This window comes from Osmerus mordax, chromosome 20, assembly GCF_038355195.1.
Source record: "Osmerus mordax isolate fOsmMor3 chromosome 20, fOsmMor3.pri, whole genome shotgun sequence".
In the NCBI taxonomy this organism is placed as follows: Eukaryota; Metazoa; Chordata; class Actinopteri; order Osmeriformes; family Osmeridae; genus Osmerus; species Osmerus mordax.
In genome coordinates, this window is record NC_090069.1 from 2,017,850 (window position 1) to 2,036,838 (window position 18,989).

Consider the following 18,989-nt stretch of genomic DNA (forward strand, 5'->3'; position numbering starts at 1 on the left):
GAGCCGTCTCCACGGCCAGGGCCACGAATGATTCGCCGTCTTCCAGGAAGTGCTGTGCTGGGAACAGGCGAGGCTCCGCCCTCTTGGTTGAACCTGAGCCTGAGAGAAGGTGGAGGGATGTAGGAACGAGAAAGAGAGTAGAGAAAATAATGATGGAGAGAAAAGGGTTGGGTGGGAGGGTAGGTAGGGAGAGAGAGAGAGAGAGAAAAAGACCAAATATATTTTTATCGTTTTTAAGAGATCTTTGATGGTTCACAGTCCTAAATGGACAGAGACAGAGAGAGAGAGAGAGAGAGAGAGAGACAGAGAGATAGACAGAAAGAGAGAGGCTGAGGGAGAGAGAGAGAGAGAGAGAGAGAGAGAGAGAGAGAGAGAGAGAAAGAGAGAGAGAGAGAGAGAGATAGAGATAGAGATAGACAGAAAGAGAGAGGCTGAGGGAGAGAGAGAGAGAGAGAGAGAGACACAGACAGAGAGAAACTGTTGACTCTTGTAAGTTTCCATGTTTTTAATTGGCTGCACGGCGCCGTGGCCCCTGAGCTTGCGTGTAACCTATGCTCGTCGTGTCGGCTTGACACCAAGTTCGCCATCGTCCAATCAGAGCGGCCGTGACAAGGCAGGGTTTTCCAGCGCCAACTCAGACCGAGCAGAGACAAAGCACTTTCACTGTGACCTTCAAGCTCCACATCAATGAGAGGAGCTGTCGATAAATCTATAGATGTTCTGCTGCTCTCGTGGCCCAGTGTGTGTGTGTGTGTGTGTGTGTGTGTGTGTGTGTATCCTCCTGTGGATGATAATCATGTATTCTAATGGTTTAATGAGGCCTCACTGGGCCTTCACAACTAACCCCGGAGGATCAAGACTCCCTAATGAAGCAACACACACACACACACACACACATCCCTTTGTTAAACAGGGATATGCATGACGGTGAGGTTAAGCTTTGGAGAGGTTTGTGTTTGGGTGAGAGAAGTGGCCACACTCCCTCCACACTTCCTCCACACTTCCTCCACACTCCCTCCACACTCCCTCCACACTCCCTCCACACTCCCTCCACACTTCCTCCACACTTCCAAGGTAACGGATGTATGTTTTAACAGAAGCATGTTGGAACAACCCTGGGAGTGTGTTTACTTGGCCAACGCTTTCCTTTGAAAGATCCAGGGTTAGGAAGACTGCCACCAATGGATGATGTCCAAACGCTTGCTGGTGATGAGATCAAACAGTCCAACTGGCTGTCCTGATGGTCATGTATTAGAAGTTCAACTGTTGGCCGATCTGAAATATATGGTTTGGACTCGGCCTTTCCTGTGAAACCAGCTCTTTCCCAAAGCCAGCGTTGTTCGTTATGTGGATGATGAGCCAACACAGTATCATATCAACGTGTAGCCTCGTTTGAACACGGCTGTGTCAGTTATACCGATATGACCGGATACCCCCCCCCCCCTCTATCCCCTACATATTTAATGCGTTTTAATTGGATAGTTTTTTTCCTGCATCTCTTATTCATGAGCTGTGATTGGAGGATGACTGCAGCGCTGTGCTAGCTTGTCATCTCTGATGACTGGAGCCAGCAGGCGGGCCTGCTGATTGGCTCTGCCGGAAGGCGGGCCTGCTGATTGGTCGGAAACAACAGTGTGTGTGTTGTTGTTGTTGTTGTTGTGTGCGAGTCTGTTGGTGTGGATGTGCGTGGACATACCTACTTAAGAATGCGTGTGTGTCTCTCTCTGTGTGTGTGTCTGTGTGTGTCTCTGTGTGTGTGTGTGTGTGTATGTGTGTCTCTCTCTCTGTGTGCATGTGTGTCTCTGTGTGTGTGTGTGTGTGTGTGTGTGTGTGTGTGTGTGTGTGTGTACCTGAGAAGTCGAGGAAGGATGCGGGCCCCTCCTCATCGGACCGCCTGGTCTCCAGCAGGGTGCTGAACAGTGTGCCGATGGGGTCCAGGGGGTGACCCACCCAGCCCTCCATGTTAGTGACCGACGTTGTCCCTTTATGGAGCAGCTCTGGAGGAGGGAGGGCAGCTGGTTACCTCACTGTTTACACAGCAGTCATGTACAACAGTGCCAACAAACGCACACACAGAAGAGAGCGACTGAAGGAACGCTTAGTCGATCGAACCTTTTTTGTGGTTGCGGAAAAGCTCGAGCTGTTTCTGCTGTTGCCGTCGCAGGGTGTTGACGATCGCGATGGCCAACCGCAACGCTTCCCTGGGATAGCCATGTGACCTCAGGGCGTCCACCCTGGCACACGCAGTCGGAACATGTTCTGGAGGAGAGAGAGAGAGAGAGAGAGAGCGTCAGAACAACTTCCCCTCCCTTCATTTATCCCCCTCCCATCCTACCACCCCCCCCCCCCACATTCCCATCCCTCCCTCTCCTTTCCTCTCCCTCCCTCCCCCCCTCAACCCCCCCCCCACCCCCTCACCGTGCCACATGGGCCAGCCGCGGCCGTCGAACAGCGAGCCCTGGTCCTGGTTGTCGTGGTAACAGTAGTTGGTGTAGAGGTCTTGCGTGATGACGTGCTGCAGGTGTGCGTCCTGCCAGTGGAGGTCGCACGCCTCGATGGCCCTCGTGAACACAGTCCGGTGGGGCCTCGACGGAGAGTCTGGGGGGTGGGGGGGGGGGAAGAGAAGGAGGGATGGGAGGATGAGAGGTGGAGAGGTAGGTTGAGTACGGAGGAGAAAAGTGCGGGCCTCGAAAGTTCAGCAGCCGCAGTCCGACTAGAACAACAGTAGCAGCTCCGCTGGGTCTGGGCTGCTTGTTCATTCCACACACAGCCCCCTTGCACAGTGCTGCTGCCTGATAGAAATGTTAAAGGGCTTGTATTTTTTTCTAATTTAGCGCAGGCACGAACGAGGCCAAAGGGCAGTTATAGCTAGAGGACCCAGTCGCTGTTATTGGGCTCATTCTATTAGCCGCACAAAAGTTAATAAGAGGAGCTTGCAGGCACAGAGATGGAGGGAGAGAGAGAGGAAAGAGAAAGGGAGGGTGAGTGTGTGTGTGTGTGAGAGAGCAAGCAGTAGAAAGCCAGACAGAGAGTGGTGGATGGGGAGGACTAGAGGGGGAGAGAGAGCGAGAGCAGTAGAGAGAGAGCAGTACAGAGAGAGAGAGAGAGAGAGAGAGAGAGAGAGAGAGAGAGAGAGAGAGAGAGAGAGAGAGAGAGAGAGAGAGAGAGAGAGAGAGAGAGAGAGAGAGAGAGAGGAAAGAGGTACAGGGAGTGGACTAGAGAGAGACAGACAGGTAGAGAGAGAGCAGCAGGAGAGAGGGCGACAGAGAGGTGCAGTGGGTTGATTAAAAGACAGAGAGTGATTCGGAGCCAGTGAGGGAGGACTAGACATCTGCACTGACAGAGAGAGAGAGAGAGAGACAGACAGACAGACAGACAGACAGAGAGAGAGAGAGATACAGAAAGAGAGTGAGGGAGAGAGCCAGTTGATTAAGGTAAAAGATTCCAAAGAAAAAAGCAGATTAAAAAAGAAAGCATGTCCGTTTTCTCCGCGTGATCTCACCTGGGTTGCCGTGGGCGCCCTGGGGCAACGCATTGGTGAGATTGGTCAGCTCGTTCCCGTGGTTACCGTCCTCCCAGGGACACACGTCCACGCTGTTCCACCGGCGGAGCTGCCGGAGCCACGAGCTCTTCTGCTCCAGCTTACAGTGAGGGTTAAGCACTATACACATCCAGAGAGCCCCTGCACACACACACACACACACACCTTACAGTGAGGGTTCAGCACTATACACATCCAGAGAGCCCCTGCACACACACACACACTACAGTGAGGGTTCAGCACTATACACATCCAGAGAGCCCCTGCACACACACACACACACACCTTACAGTGAGGGTTCAGCACTATACACATCCAGAGAGCCCCTGCACACACACACACACACACACACTACAGTGAGGGTTCAGCACTATACACATCCAGAGAGCCCCTGCACACACACACACACACACACACACACTACAGTGAGGGTTCAGCACTATACACATCCAGAGAGCCCCTGCACACACACACACACACACACTCACACACACACACACACCTTACAGTGAGGGTTCAGCACTATACACATCCAGAGAGCCCCTGCACACACACACACACACACACACACACACACACACACACACACACACCTTACAGTGAGGGTTCAGCACTATACACAACCAGAGAGCCCCTGCACACACACACACACACACACCTTACAGTGAGGGTTCAGCACTATACACATCCAGAGAGCCCCTGCACACACACACACACACACACACCTTACAGTGAGGGTTCAGCACTATACACATCCAGAGAGCCCCTGCACACACACACACACACACTCTATGATCTGCTTCTGCTGTGAAGTGCATACAAACCCAAAACGCACACAAAAAGGACACACACCTTTCACATATTAAAAACCGTCATCTACAATGTTCCTTGATTTCAGCACAGCTGCTCTGAGTGCCTCGTTTGACAGTGACAGGGTGAAGAGGATGGTCTAAAGACTGCTCTACTGTAATGAAACAGGTTTCCTTCGACGATGCAAACACATACCCCCCCACACACACACACTGATAGAAGAATCTAGTGAGCCGCGCTGGAGACAGGAGAGCCAGGAGGAGGGGGGGGGGTGAGAAGAGAGACTGGGGGCAGGGAGGGGGAGCTGGGGGCGAGGGGTGTGAAAATGAACACGGAACAAAAAGAGGAGGAGGAGGAAGGAGGGGAAAGACTTAAAGGAGGGATGAACGTCGGTCGGATGCAGCCGGGGAAGAGAAGAGGAGGACAGACGACAGGGGGGAGACGGCGGAGAGGGAGGAGAGAAGCAGAGGAGGAGGAGGGAGGGAGGGAGGGAGGGGGGGGAGGGAGGGGGATGGGGGAAGGGACAGGAGGCTTATCCTCGATGTCTTTGTTTGGGCTGCATCAAGGACAACACGGAGAGGAGGAGGAGGGAAGAGAAAGAAAGAGGGAGAGCGGGCAAAGACGAGGGGGAGAGACAAGGATGGAGAGGAAGACACGGGGGGGGGGGGGGGAGAATGGCAGCACAGAGAAAACAGGAAACAAAAACGTAGAGAAAAGAACAGCAGTGCTGTTGGCGCGGCGGCCCTGACACGGACAGGAGCGCGGCCGCAGGAGAGACACCTCGCAGCGCTGGACCTGAGAGCCGTCTCGCAATCGCGACAACACGCAGCCAGGCATCTAGGGAGTCAGATGGCTGAGCGGTTAGGGAATCGGACTAGTAATCAGAAGGTTGCAGGTTCGATTCCTGGCCGTGAAAAATGACGTTGTGTCCTCGGGCAAGGGACTTCACCCTACTTGCATCGGGGGGGAATGTCCCTGTACTCACTGTAAGTCTCTCTGGATAAGAGCGTCTGCTAAATGACTAAATGTAAATCCATCAAGCCGGAAGCTTTATCTGGAACAACCCACCGCTAGACAACCATTTCTCTAAACACACACACGGAGCTGTTCTTTACGACAGGATAACCTGAAGGAAAGGATGAGGAAAGGAGGAGGAACATAAAAGAAAGAGCAGACAGCTAAACATATGTTTTCCACCACGCAGTCACCATCGACAAGCAGGAGATGGGGTCGGTGTCTCCGCTGAGCTGCGGTCTCCTAGCGTCTGAGCTCCACACACATACACTCTACATCAGGAGTTGCTCCTCATCACTCTTGACAGGTCTCTTGTCTATCACACACACATGAGCAGAGACACACATACGCACACGCACTCGCATGCTGACTGGCGTTCGAATACAATTGTGTCCCATCCCCCACCTCCCCCACAAAATGCGACCCAGATGACTGTCTAACTACAAAGGCTCCGATGCACACATTCATTAGAACAATATTGGGTTTAGCCCGATAGATCTCTCCTCCCTCACACTTACCACACCCTACCGCCTGCCTCCCTCCCCTCCCCCTCCTCCCCCCCCCCCCCCTTTGAAGGGGCTAATTTGAGTATTCAGCCCATATCTCATCTGTTCTGCCAATCCGCCACTGCAGAGAACAGACCACTGGAGCCGTCAGAGGCCGTGCGCTGCCGACCGCATGCTAAAGGCTCCGTCGACACACCACGCCGTAACTAGCTCGGTATGCAGCCCTGTGCGTGTCTGACTGACTGTCTGACTGTCTGACTGACTGTCTGACTGTCTGACTGTCTGACTGTCTGACTGTCTACCCAACCACACAGGCACAGACCTTCAAAACACGCTGTTAGTCACCAGGAGAGAGAGAACACAGGGGATATGCTCCCTCTGTCTTATCTCACAGAACCAGCCTGGATGGAATGCAGGGAGACGGTGTGGTAGGGGTGTGTGTGCCCTGTGGGGGTGTAACCGTGTGTGGGTGTGCGAGTCGGACTCGTAATCTGAAGGTTACCGGTTCGATTCCCGGCTGTGCAAAATGACGTTGTGTCCTTGGGCAAGGCACTTGACCCTACTTGCCTCGGGGGGAATGTCCCTGTACTTACTGTAAGTCACTCTGGATAAGAGCATCTGCTAAATGACTAAATGTAATGTAAATGTAATGTGTGTGTGCGTGTACACCTGTGTGTATTCCAGGTGGGGTGTGTGCCCATGTGTGTGTTTGTGCACGTGTACCCATGTGTGTGTGTAGACATGCCTGTGTGTGTGTGTGTACCCGTTTGTGTGCGTGTGTGTACGTGTGAGAGAGAGTACGTGTGAGAGAGAGTACGTGTGAGAGAGAGTACGTGTGAGAGAGAGTACGTGTGAGAGAGAGTACGTGTGAGAGAGAGTACGTGTGAGAGAGAGTACGTGTGAGAGAGAGTACGTGTGAGAGAGAGTACGTGTGAGAGAGAGTACGTGTGTGTTCTTACCTAGCTCGTCCCACAGCTGTCTGTACTTGTCGGTCATGGTGGTGCCCTGCTGCCTCCACAGGGCCAGCCTGGGGTCACCCATGAACTGCTCTGTGATCAGTGTCAACATCCTCGCCCCGTTAGAGTCCCTCATCTTCAGCATCTCCCTCACCTGCACACACACACACACACAGACATGACAACACAGTCAGTGAAGATTTTGGTGAGGCATATTTATTTAGTTACATGCTGACGGAATCTGTATTTGTTTATATACATGTGTGTGTGTGTGTGTGTGTGTGTGTGTGGGTGTGTGCGTGTGTGTGTGTGTGTGTGCTACCTTGCTGAACAGCAGGTTGAGCTGTCTCCCAGAGCCGTGGTATCCTCCCTGGGAGAGGAAGAGCTTCACCTGCTCCTGGACCTGCTCCTCGTCCAGGTGCCAGCAGTTCTCATCATCCACACTGGCCCCTGCCGTGGGGTCCGGGGCCCCTGCACACACACACACACACACACACACACACAGAGAGACACACACACACAGAGAGAGACACACACGCACACACACACAGAGACACACACACAGAGAGACACACACACACACACAGAGAGAGACACACACGCACACAGAGAGAGACACACACATCCACAGAGAGAGACACACACACAGAGACACACACATCCACAGAGAGAGAGACACACACACACACACACATACAGAGACGCACACACATCCACATTTATGCATACACACACACACAAACAAACAAGGCACAGTTACGTTCACTGTTTGCGGACACACATGGATGTGTTAGGTTTATGATGATCAAACTGATTGCACACATGGATCTACAGAAGGGGACACCAGTGTTTATGTGGTCAGGCCCCTAATGGATAGAGGATTGAAAATGTTTAACACATGTTCCACAAGGAAAAGTAGACAAACTATCTCCAAACTGCTAACCACTGTACAGTCTATTACACACACATCTACAGTCTCATCACACACTTTCCCACATCCTGCATTCCTGCCGTGCACTCAGCAAAAGCATGGCCTGATCAAAGTGTGTGTGTGTGTGTGTGTGTGTTGGTGGTGTGCTCATACAGCCGGATCAAAGTGCCTTTCTTTCCTGCCTCCCGATTGGCTGCCTGTCCTGGTTCCTCTCTCTCCCAAAGAGAGCATCCGGTTGGGGTTTCACTGGTGCAAGACTGAGGAAATCGAACCCAGCACTGGAGCCTGAGCAGGCTGTGTGTGTGTGTGTGTGTGTGTGTGTGCGTGGGTGTTTGTGTGTGAGTGAGTGGAGAGGTTAGGATAGAGTTGTGGAAGTTCTATTCTCTAACCCCACTCACAAACACAGGTAATATAAATGGTTAAAAAAGACACTTTCCTATGCCCCTTCTCCCCCCCACCTCCTCCCCCCCACCTCCTCCCCCCCTCGTCCTCCCCCCCTCGTCCTCCCCCCCACCTCCTCCCCCCCTCGTCCTCCCCCCCTCGTCCCTCCCCCCACCTCCTCCCCCCCTCGTCCTCCCCCCTCGTCCTCCCCCCTCGTCCTCCCCCCATCCTCACCGTGGAACTGGTTGATCTCTGAGTTCTGGGACAGGATCTCGTCGGCCAGTTTCTGGGCGGTGGGCAGCACCTCCGTGTGGTGCACGGAGATGAGGTACTGGACAAACTTCTGCAGCTGGTCCCTACTCATCTGGGAACAGCGTCTCCGAGATGGGCAGGTGCAGTTTGACCTGCTCGGGCTTCCGTACGCGGTACATGGGACAGCGCCACCACGTGGGCGCAGTAGAAGATGTCCTTGTTGCCGCAGCCGCAGGTTACCGCGGTGATCTTGCAGCGGTCGAAGCTCACGCTCACGCTGCACGCCAGCTCGGGTTCCGAGGACGTGGCCGGTTCCGTCACCGTGCCGCTGAGGTGGAACCCTGCGGGGGGGGGGGAGGAACAGGATGGAATGTCAGTTGCCGAGAACGCTCAAGGCTGCTTTTATCTTCCTGTCTCTCTCTCCGTCTCTCTCGCTTGTTGTCACTCTTTCTCTAGTCCTTCCTGTCTCTCTCCTCTCTTCTTCCCCTTCCTCTCTCCCTTCCTCTCCATCTCTCTCCCTCCCTTCCTCTCTCTTCCTCCTTCACAGTGATTTCCCTGTAGAATGACTGAAAACTGCTGATCTTCAGAGGGGCAGTGTCTGACGACCTGCTAATTCAATAGTAGCAGTAGAAACACAACCTTCAGAAGACACACACACACCTTCTCTGAGGAATGTCTATCTAGGCTATATTTTCAGAAACATGACATTCTCAGGCTGAGAATGTGAGGTCGCTAGAGAGGTCATACACCTTCAGGCCTACACACACACACACACACACACACACGCACACACAAACCCTTCTCCAGAGTAAAGCTGAGCGACAACAGGCCAAAATGTTCTCATTTCCTTTTCATTTCCCTTGGACAACACCTTTCCTACTTCCCCAGGTCTGCCCCTCCTTCCTCCCCATCTCCTCCCCCCCCCCCTCCGGGTCAGGGGCACTGCCCCCCCCCCCCCCCCCCCCCCCCCCGACATGCAGAAAAGGCTGTCTGGTGCAGTCTCTGGACACAACACACCCCAAGGCTGTTTAGCCAGCGGAAGGCTCAGTAGACTACAGAAGTCTCTCTGCTTCTCTGTGTGTGTCTGTGTAGTATATCATGTCAGTGTGTGTGTGTGTGTGCGTAATACACGTACACAATATGAATAGTGTGTGAAGGAGAATGAGAAATATTGACGTGGATTTAGCCGTGACTGCAGTCAAATACCCTGTTCTCCTGTATGTGTTGAGGCAGCGGGGTGAGGGCTGGTCTGTGTGGGCCTGTAGGCAGTGGGCAGCTGGTCTGTGTGGGGCTGTAGGGCAGCTGGTCTGTATGGGGCTGTAGGGCAGTGGGCAGCTGGTCTGTGCAGGGCTGTAGGGCAGTTGGTCTGTGTGGGGCTGTAGGGCAGCTGGTCTGTGCGGGGCTGTAGGGCAGTTGGTCTGTGTGGGGCTGTAGGGCAGTGGGCAGCTGGTCTGTGCAGGGCTGTAGGGCAGTGGGCAGCTGGTCTGTGTGGGGCTGTAGGGCAGTGGGCAGCTGGTCTGTAGGGCAGTGGGCAGCTGGTCTGTGTTGGGGCTGTAGGGCAGCGGGGTGAGGGCTGGTCTGTGCGGGGCTGTAGGGCAGTGGGCAGCTGGTCTGTGTTGGGGCTGGTCTGTGTATGGTGTTAGTAAGGTGAGAGTCGCTAGCTTTTAGCTACAGAAACACTGCTCTTGTTTGCCTTTCTGGGCCCCCAGTGGAGGGGAAATTAAAAACAGACCTCATGTTACAGGTCTGACTTTGTCCTGCTCACTTCTCTGAGGTGTTCTACATGGTGACTGGAATCTTCTAGACATCTGACATGCTCATTAGGCTGTGTTAGACTCACTCGTGTATTTTTTATTACATAAATCACTCAACAAAGTCATTTGGACAAGTCTGAATATATGACATGTTGTTCTTGTTGGGTGATTTACACTGTGACCATTTGCGTGGTTGAGGGGGAAAAGACCTTGTATATACACTGCTCATACAGACACACTGCTCATATTTCAATATCAAATATCACAGAATGAAACTTGACAAATGATCGAAGGGCAGAACCGTATTGATTAACCAAGTTCATGCGAACGTTATCCTGTCCACTCACAGCAACTGCACATTGGCCTACCATCAGCAGTTACATAATATCGCCATCACCATTATCTGGATGGGGAATTGAAGGGCTTAAGTTATTTCTGATGACAATTCAATACATCAGCCCCCATAATGCCAGCCTTCGCTCCCATACACACACAGTGGGATGTTGCTACAGGCCTGTGTGACAAGGGGACCCAAACATAGTCTGTTGGGAGATTGATAACTTCCTGTTGTCAGTGCCAAGCTCAAATAGACAGACGCTGAAATACAGGGAGAAAGAGGGAGAGAGAGAGACATCAAGAGAGTGAGAGACAGAGATGCATGTAGAAGGACAGAGAGGGATACAGTAAATAGCCCAGACAAAGAGCCCAGAAGAGTGTTTTTCTTGCTGTTAAAGTCGGCTCCGCACACCACAGTGACACCCTGGAATTACTGTAGAAGGATGTCACTGAGATGGCCTCAAAATGGCTGCCGTGAATCCTGTGGCTTGGCTATGGGTCTGACAGGCACCCCGCCAAGTGACTGGCGTTAGACGACATACGCTACATACACAACATACTCCACATCCAAGAGCTGAAGGCTCGGATGGTTGGGACAGTTGGTCACTGAACATTTTTTCGTTCCCCTTTGCCCTTCCGTGAGAACTCAAACTAAGCTAGTTAGCCAAGCTAGAACGTCGGGTTCAATCTCCGCCTTCTTTGGCGGACTTCAGAGATTATCTGTAGAGTTCAAACCGACAGATGGAATTCCCATTTAATGTGTTATATGGCTTTTTGAAGACAAGCTTAGAGATATAGCTACTAAAGGCAGGATAAAATTGAGTGTGTTTTTCCGTAATGGTGCCGTAGCCTATCACATTGCGACTTTCTGTGGAGCTATCAGGCTTCGGAGCAGTCGAGACGACCTGGGCAGTTGGTATCGGATTCAACACTGCTGCGGGGTTTAACCCTGGTGTGGTATTGTGGTGCCCCGGTGACATTATGGTCATCTGGGATCTGACGTCTTGACTGGGGTTGGAGAAACAGGTCATGGGTCTGTGGTGGGGCAGCATCGTGTGTCTGGTCCTGTAGCCTATAGGTATAGAGAGACCCGCCAGCGATTCTGTTTCTACAATTTTCTTGTTTACGTTCAATCTTTTTTCTTTCTCTATTTTTCATCACACACACACCTGTCCCCAAACAACACAAACGCATGATAAACCTGTGAGCACCTGAGTCGGTAAGCTGTCGATTCCGGAATGAGGACGCTGTGAAAGTTAACCGATCGAACAGGCGAGTAAGACATCGAAAAGGACGCGCTTTAAACCCCTATCTTGGGAGGAAGGCCATAATTAGCGCGCAGTCAACCCTAGCTAGCGGTAAAAACAGGGAGAGCATTCACGCACAGCTGACATGCTAACTCGGTTAGCCTCCTTGATGAGAAAGCCTGTTTCCAGTCAGTGTAGGTTACAGGGGAGCTAACGTTGTCATGCTAATGCTTCAGATGCAGTTGGACGTTTCGCACAGACAGCTGGTCCACACAGACCTTTCAGAAATTACGACTTTGTGACACTGTCAAGTTGAAACATCCATCTTCAGTCTTAATGTAGTAGGAGACGTGCTTCAGCAGATCGAATTATCAACGCTGACATGCTTTTTCTACCCGGCAACTACACAGAACATTCCTCAGAACGTCCTGGGGGTTAGAGGCGGGCGGGTCTTTTGATTCTCACATCTGTTGACTTCCACCTCAGGGGGATCCGAGAAGCCTCTCTGTTACCATGACGAACACAGGGGAAGAGCTTCTGGAAAGAGACAAGGCCTCCTATTGGCGGGAGGTTGTGAGACTGGGCGGAGTTATGGGAGGAGCTGGAGGAGAATGGAACACTCGGAAGGAAACAAACACAGAACAGTCAACTGTTTCTGGTCAGTGAGCTGTAACACTTCTGGGTGGAACCATAACTATATGGGAGTAGGTTTAGTAAGAGAGGAAAGAACTGGGCTTGGCCAACTGTGGCTGGTGACTCAGAATCAGATATCGCAAGATGTCCCCAACCCTGCAGTCACAAGGGTGTCTGGAGAGAACCAACCACTTCAGACAAGATAGTTTTGCTTCCCCTAACTCACGGTTGCTCAATAAGAGTGATGGGAATTCACACAGCAACTAACTAGGAAATAGTAAGAATACTGATGCAGCAAAAAGTGCAAAAGTTCAGAGAGAGAGGAGATCTAAAAGGGTATAAAAAAAAGGAGGATAAGTAGAACCAGAAGAAAATAACAACCTCCATTGGCTCCTCCCCTTCCTGTGAAGCAGGCAGACAATATGATGACATGGCATCATGTTTCAAACATTGGCACGCATATACATACACACACACACACACACACACACACTCACAGCCTCCTCCTTACACAAGCACACATCTCCTCACATATATAAACAGTAGAAGTGCATGCACGTGTACACACACACACAGATCTCCCCTGCTTGGGCCAGTCCTAGTCATCCATGGCCCAAAGCTGAACTACTGACGTCAGAGAGGAAAGAGAGAGAGAGACGCAGAGAGAGAAAAAGAGACAGACAGAGTGAAACAGAGAGGGACAGCAAGAGAGTGAGAAAAGAAAACTAAAGAAAGGGGAGTGAGAGAAAGTGAGAAGGGTAGGATTCCTAAACAGAGGAGCAGATCGCTAAGTTGGTGGGAAGCTTGGAAAGCCCTCAGCTGAGCGCTCGTATGTGTGTGTGTGTAAGTGTGTGTGCGCGCGTGTGTGCGGAGGCTTGGCGGCATGCCAGAGCCCTGAGCTCAGCATTCTGTCATGTACTTCCTCTCTTCCCTCCACAGCTTGCATAATACAGACCATAATACAGCCCTGCACAGCGCTAAGCAACCAGCCTTAACCCCCTCGCTACCGAAACAGACCATAATACAGCCCTGCACAGCGCTAAGCAACCAGCCTTGACCCCCTCGCTACCGAAACCGACCATAATACAGCTCTGCACAGCGCTAAGCAACCAGCCTTAACCCGCTCGCTACCGAAACAGACCATAATACAGCTCTGCACAGCACTAAGCAACCAACCTTAACCCTCTCGCTACTGAAACAGACCATAATACACCCCTGGAACCGAAACAGACCATAATACAGCTCTGAACAGCGCTAAGCAACCAGCCTTAACCCCCTCGCTACCGAGACAGACCATAATACAGCTCTGCAAAGCGCTAAGCAACCAGCCGTAACTCCCTCGCTATCGAAACAGACCATAATACAGCCCTAACTCAACCAAACGGATGCCAGTATTTTACCCACCCAACCAACCAATACAAGGCATCTTTTTTTTTTTTTTTTTATACCATCATGACCAGAGTGCTACTTGGTGGACTCTGGGCCCATTGATGAGAGCCTGGGAGAAGGTTTACAGGCCTGTGAAAGAGCAGCAGGCTCCTATAGAGCTGGCTCTAAGGACCCCTTCATGCCAGAGACTGCCCTAGACGTTGCCCGTTGAAACGAGTGGCTGGAGGGGGTCATTCTCAGCATTGTGACCAGGGCCCTCATTTAATAGTGTGCTCACTAGACAATGGCCAGCTACACTCCAGTCCATTACACACTGACATGCACACACACACACACACACACACACCGACGCAATTCTTCTGTTCGTTTCACCCACCAAAGCTGTGCAGTGAAGCTTGAGCAATGAAGTGCCTCTCAGCCTAGGTGTGTGTGTGTGTGTGTGAGAGAGAGAGTGTGAGAGTGTGTGTGTACTCACAGCAGGGAACCTAATCTCTCACCCATAGAGACACACAAAACATGTCTCGGGGGGAAAATACGCAGGGGGGAGGGGCATGGGAACCCTCAGAGGATCTGGTTACTATCTGCCTTCCCTGGCTGACACCAGATCAGTTCTAACCAGCATCAACTTCTGGTCGGAAGAATCCCAGGGAGGGGAAAACTGGCTCTGGATCAGTGGACACTGAGAAACAGCTGACACAGTGGTGAGGAACGGTCATACTAGCTCAGGGGCGGTTTGTTTTCAAATGTGGACGGGACAGCTTTTATTTTTTACTGACCGAGGATACGGCCATAAATATCATTTTCTTGACAAAAAGAGGGCGGGGGGGGGGGGGGGGGTTTGCAGTTCTCAAAAGGTGGGTGAGGCATATGACCCCACCCATGTACAGTGAAACCTACACCCCTGTAGTAGCTAGCCATCCCCTGTACAGCACCACCCACACCTTCCTCGTCCGAAAGGAATCGGAAGAAGAATATTGGAATGCGTCTAACAATCCGAAGCTTCGTCTCCATAGTAACCGATACCCCTGAATGCATCTGGAGGGACAAAGCTAGTGGACCTGCAGTGCCTTCGCTGAGAGAAGGGGGAGAGCCAATCACAGACAAGCTCAGGGGGGGCACCTTTACCCAGCAGCCAATGACAATAAGGAGAAGGCTCTGTGTACGGCAACAATGAGGGGAGTGGAGAGGGAGTTTGTGTGTGTGTGTGTGTGTGCGGTAAGAGTATTGTGCCTGCACATGGGGGAAGTGTGTGTGAAAAGGGGGCGGTGTGTGTGTGTAGTGGTGTGTGTAGAGGAAAGAGAAGGGGGGGAGATGCTAAACCAAGCAAGCTCAAAATGAGGTCAATGAGGATCTGAGTTAACTAGGTCAATCTGTGTCCTTCTTATCTTATTACTTATTCAACCCCCCCCCCCCCCACACACACACACACACACACACACACACACTTTCTGTATATATCTGGTAACAAACAGAAGGTTATCCCTCAGCAACACTTCGAAAGCCAGTTCAGGATAAGGGCTTTAGAACTAAAACAGGAACTCAAACAGGAAACTTGTAGCCTATCTTCATAGGACTGGAGCGAACCACTAGTTTGGAAGAAGACATGTCTGAAATAACCCGTATCTGTGCGCTCCTCAACTTCCTCACCAGAGAGACAGCCGCTTCACAACACACCAGGAGGTGTCTGTCAGGTCCAGGCAACCCTGACCTCCACTTCCTTCTCCTGACGCCACAGCAACCAGAATTTTATCACGTCCATTTCACCGGCCACAAAAGAGGCCTGGGATGGCGTTAGCGTCTAATTGCTGCCGTTGTGGCTCCAGAGAGGCTGGCCAGAGCCTGCAGAGTGCACCCTGGGAGGAAGCTTGGAGATCCAGAAAGAGGGAGAGGGAGGAGGGTTCGAAAAATCAAGCTGCATCTCCCACCGAGAGAGATAAGCAGGAGAGGCCGTCTGTCAGACAGACCCTAGTCTCTCTCCTAGACCACTGGTAGCTAAACAGCCTTCCTCCAGTTCACGCCGTCTGTGTGCGACGTCACTACGTAAAAATGTTGGGACAGCTCCCTCTGTATTTGTGATGTGGAAACAAGCGGAAGAGGCACACAACACAACAGTCTTATCCATCTTTTACCTCAGTCAGGCCTGGAGGGTATCCAAAACAGCTCACAATGACACGGAAAAGGAAAACAGAAGATATGAGGTTTACAAGTGATGGTTCAAAGCTGTATTAAAAAGATGAAGTCCTGGTGTAGACTATATTTACGAGACAGAGACTGGTCTTTGGAGTACTGAGTGATTGTAAGGCAGAACAAGGAGGTTACTTAGCATTCCTAGGAAACTTTATTTGGATTCATTCTTAGCCAGGGGATGACTATAGGGTACCAACCATTCTTAACTCCCACTTGGAGAGTCGTCCAAGCCTGACAAACAGACACAAAACACCAACACACAAACACACCAACACACAAACACACACCAGCCCTCCAGCAGGTTCTCACCAGGACAGGACAATGATCTCTTCGTGTCTAAGGACACAAAACAGACACTTGAGTCTGCATCTGAAAAGGCTGTTTTCCTCTCCTTTAAAAGACACACACACACACAGAGAGACTCACATACACACACACACAGAGACACACAGAGACACACAGAGACACACACACACAGAGAGATAGACACACACACAGACACACACACACACACACACACACAGATAGACACACACACAGCCAAACTGGACGGGGACAGGGTCTGGATCTGACAGACTTCAAGCCACTGGAGACAGAGCGGGGAGGAGGGGCCGTGGGGTGAGAGAGAGAGAACAGAGGAAGAGAGAGAAGCAGGGAGATGAAAAGAGGCAGAGGGTATTTACGCTATTGATGAAAGAGAGAATGTGTTGTGAGCGTCAGCGAGCTCGTCCTCCCTGGAGCAGCTAACGATGTGGAGCTAACCCAAATATGTCGGCTTCCATTTCACACCCAAGCACACAGACCAGGAGGAACACAAGGGGAGAGTACCATCTCCACACCTGGTCCAGGACCAGGTCTACGTCTATATACCCTCCACACCTGGTCCAGGACCAGGTCTACATCTATATACCCTCCACACCTGGTCCAGGACCAGGTCTACATATATATACCCTCCACACCTGGTCCAGGACCAGGTCTACATCTATATACCCTTCACACCTGGTCCAGGACCAGGTCTACATCTATATACCCTCCACACCTGGTCCAGGACCAGGTCTACATCTATATACCATCCATACCTGGTCTAGGACAAGGTCTACATCTATATACCATCCACACCTGGTCCAGGACCAGGTCTACATCTATATACCCTCCACACCTGGTCCAGGACCAGGTCTACATCTATATACCCTCCACACCTGGTCTAGGACAAGGTCTACATCTATATACCATCCACACCTGGTCCAGGACCAGGTCTACATCTATACACCAGGCCTCCAGTCCCCCCACAGGCCAGACCAGGCAGACCTGGAGGAGACCATCCCCTCGGTCAACAACAGTCCCAGTCGTCTGTTCAGCTCCAGGGCCCCAATGGAGGTTCAGGCCAAACAGAAGGAAAACAACCTTTTGAAAAAACCCAGAGAGCCAAAAGCTTCCCCGTCCAGAAACATCTCTGTCTCACCGCCTGTGGAAAGCTGTGTTCTGGCGGGTTTGGCTGGGGGGGGGGGGGGGGAGAACTGACACTGTGGAAACGCACACACACACACAGAACAAACTGAAATGACTCTGCTCAAAAGAGAGTGTGAGAGAGAGAGAGATCGGGAAACAGGGGGGAGGCTGTGCTCCGGGTTGCGTTGCTGAGGCGGTGAGCTGAGGGGCGTGGAGGAGCCTACAGGAAGAGAGACCGCCTGTGCGCCTAGCAACAGGGAGGAAGCCCTGCGTATCCAGGTGCATGTGCAGCACTGGAGCTTTCCGTGGAAGGGAGGGCAGTGAACGTTGACTAAATGTTGCGTTTGCGCTTTGGGATTGTTGTGTTGTTCTTCCAGCTGTTACTGACTGCTTGGAGGCCCCCTGATCACACTCACACAAACACACACACACTTGTGCATCTATGCACAAAGAGAAACACACACACACACAACCTCCTTCCCCTGAGAGAAGTTTAGTCAGCTGTTCTTAGGCTGAATTTTGGTGTGTGAGAGAGAGAGAGAGAGAGAGAGAGAGAGAGAGAGAGAGAGAGAGAGAGAGACACAGACAGAGAGACAGAGAGAGAGACAGAGAGAGAGACAGAGAGAGTGTGTGTGTGTGTTTATGTGTGAGAGAGAAAGGGAATAGGGACTCTTTATTTGAGCAGACATACTGAGATACTGGGACACATCTTCTAAAAGTGTGTTACGAGGTCCAGGGCACATAAGGAAAACAGCTCTGTCTCCTGCTCCTACGCCTGGAGATAATACACACGCTCTCTCTGTCTCTCACACACACACGTGAGCAGACCCCTCTTTTTCCATGAGAAACACCTGTGTGACCTTTCAACCTCACCCTACTCCACCCTCCCACCTTTGAACTGCAAACAGGTGCTCCCCAGACTTGACAAATAACCTGGAAAACCCATCCCTGCATCGTGTATGCGTTTCTTTCTGACAATGCCAAATCGTTACTAACAAGAGTCAAGCTCACACACACACGATAACCTACATGATAAACTAAACACTTCCTGTGTTCTATTGTCTTGTTCTTAGCATGGAAACAGTGACTCAGACAGTCTCAAACAGAACCTTTTTTTTGTTCTTCAACTTTTAAGTATGTGTGTACGTGTGTGTGTGTGTGTGTGTGTGTGTGTGTACGTGCGTTGTCGTTACAGTTTATTTTTTTCCACCGGGGACGGCTGCACATTCACCTGCCAGTCATGTGACGAAACTAAAGCCAGCGTTCCTACCGGTGTGACTCAAAACCGACGTTAAACAGTCTGCACAATGTCGAGACTCGTCACACCCCGGAAGCATACCGTTCTAAGACCACACACACACACACACACACACACACACACACACACACACACACACACACACACACACACACACACACACACACACACACACACACACACACACACACACACACACACACACACACACACACACACACACACACACACACACACACACACACACACACACACACACACACACACACACACACACACACACACACACAGAAAGAGAGGGGGAGGCTTCTCTGTCAAAACAGGAAGCCGATCGCACCTTACCGT

General features: G+C 51.5%; 1 protein-coding gene across 1 annotated transcript in view; it reads right to left on the reverse strand.

Moving 5' to 3' along the window:
• zswim6 (zinc finger, SWIM-type containing 6) overlaps window positions 1-18,989 on the reverse strand; it is a 38,387-nt gene that overhangs the window by 7,446 nt on the left and 11,952 nt on the right. Inside the window, 10 exon segments of the mRNA XM_067258440.1 lie at window positions 1-99; window positions 1,851-1,997; window positions 2,113-2,259; window positions 2,419-2,598; window positions 3,503-3,682; window positions 6,831-6,981; window positions 7,150-7,298; window positions 8,374-8,509; window positions 8,511-8,570; window positions 8,572-8,732. The exon segment at window positions 1-99 is cut by the window's left edge and continues 159 nt beyond it. Coding sequence (XP_067114541.1) covers window positions 1-99; window positions 1,851-1,997; window positions 2,113-2,259; window positions 2,419-2,598; window positions 3,503-3,682; window positions 6,831-6,981; window positions 7,150-7,298; window positions 8,374-8,509; window positions 8,511-8,570; window positions 8,572-8,732 — 1,410 coding nt within the window.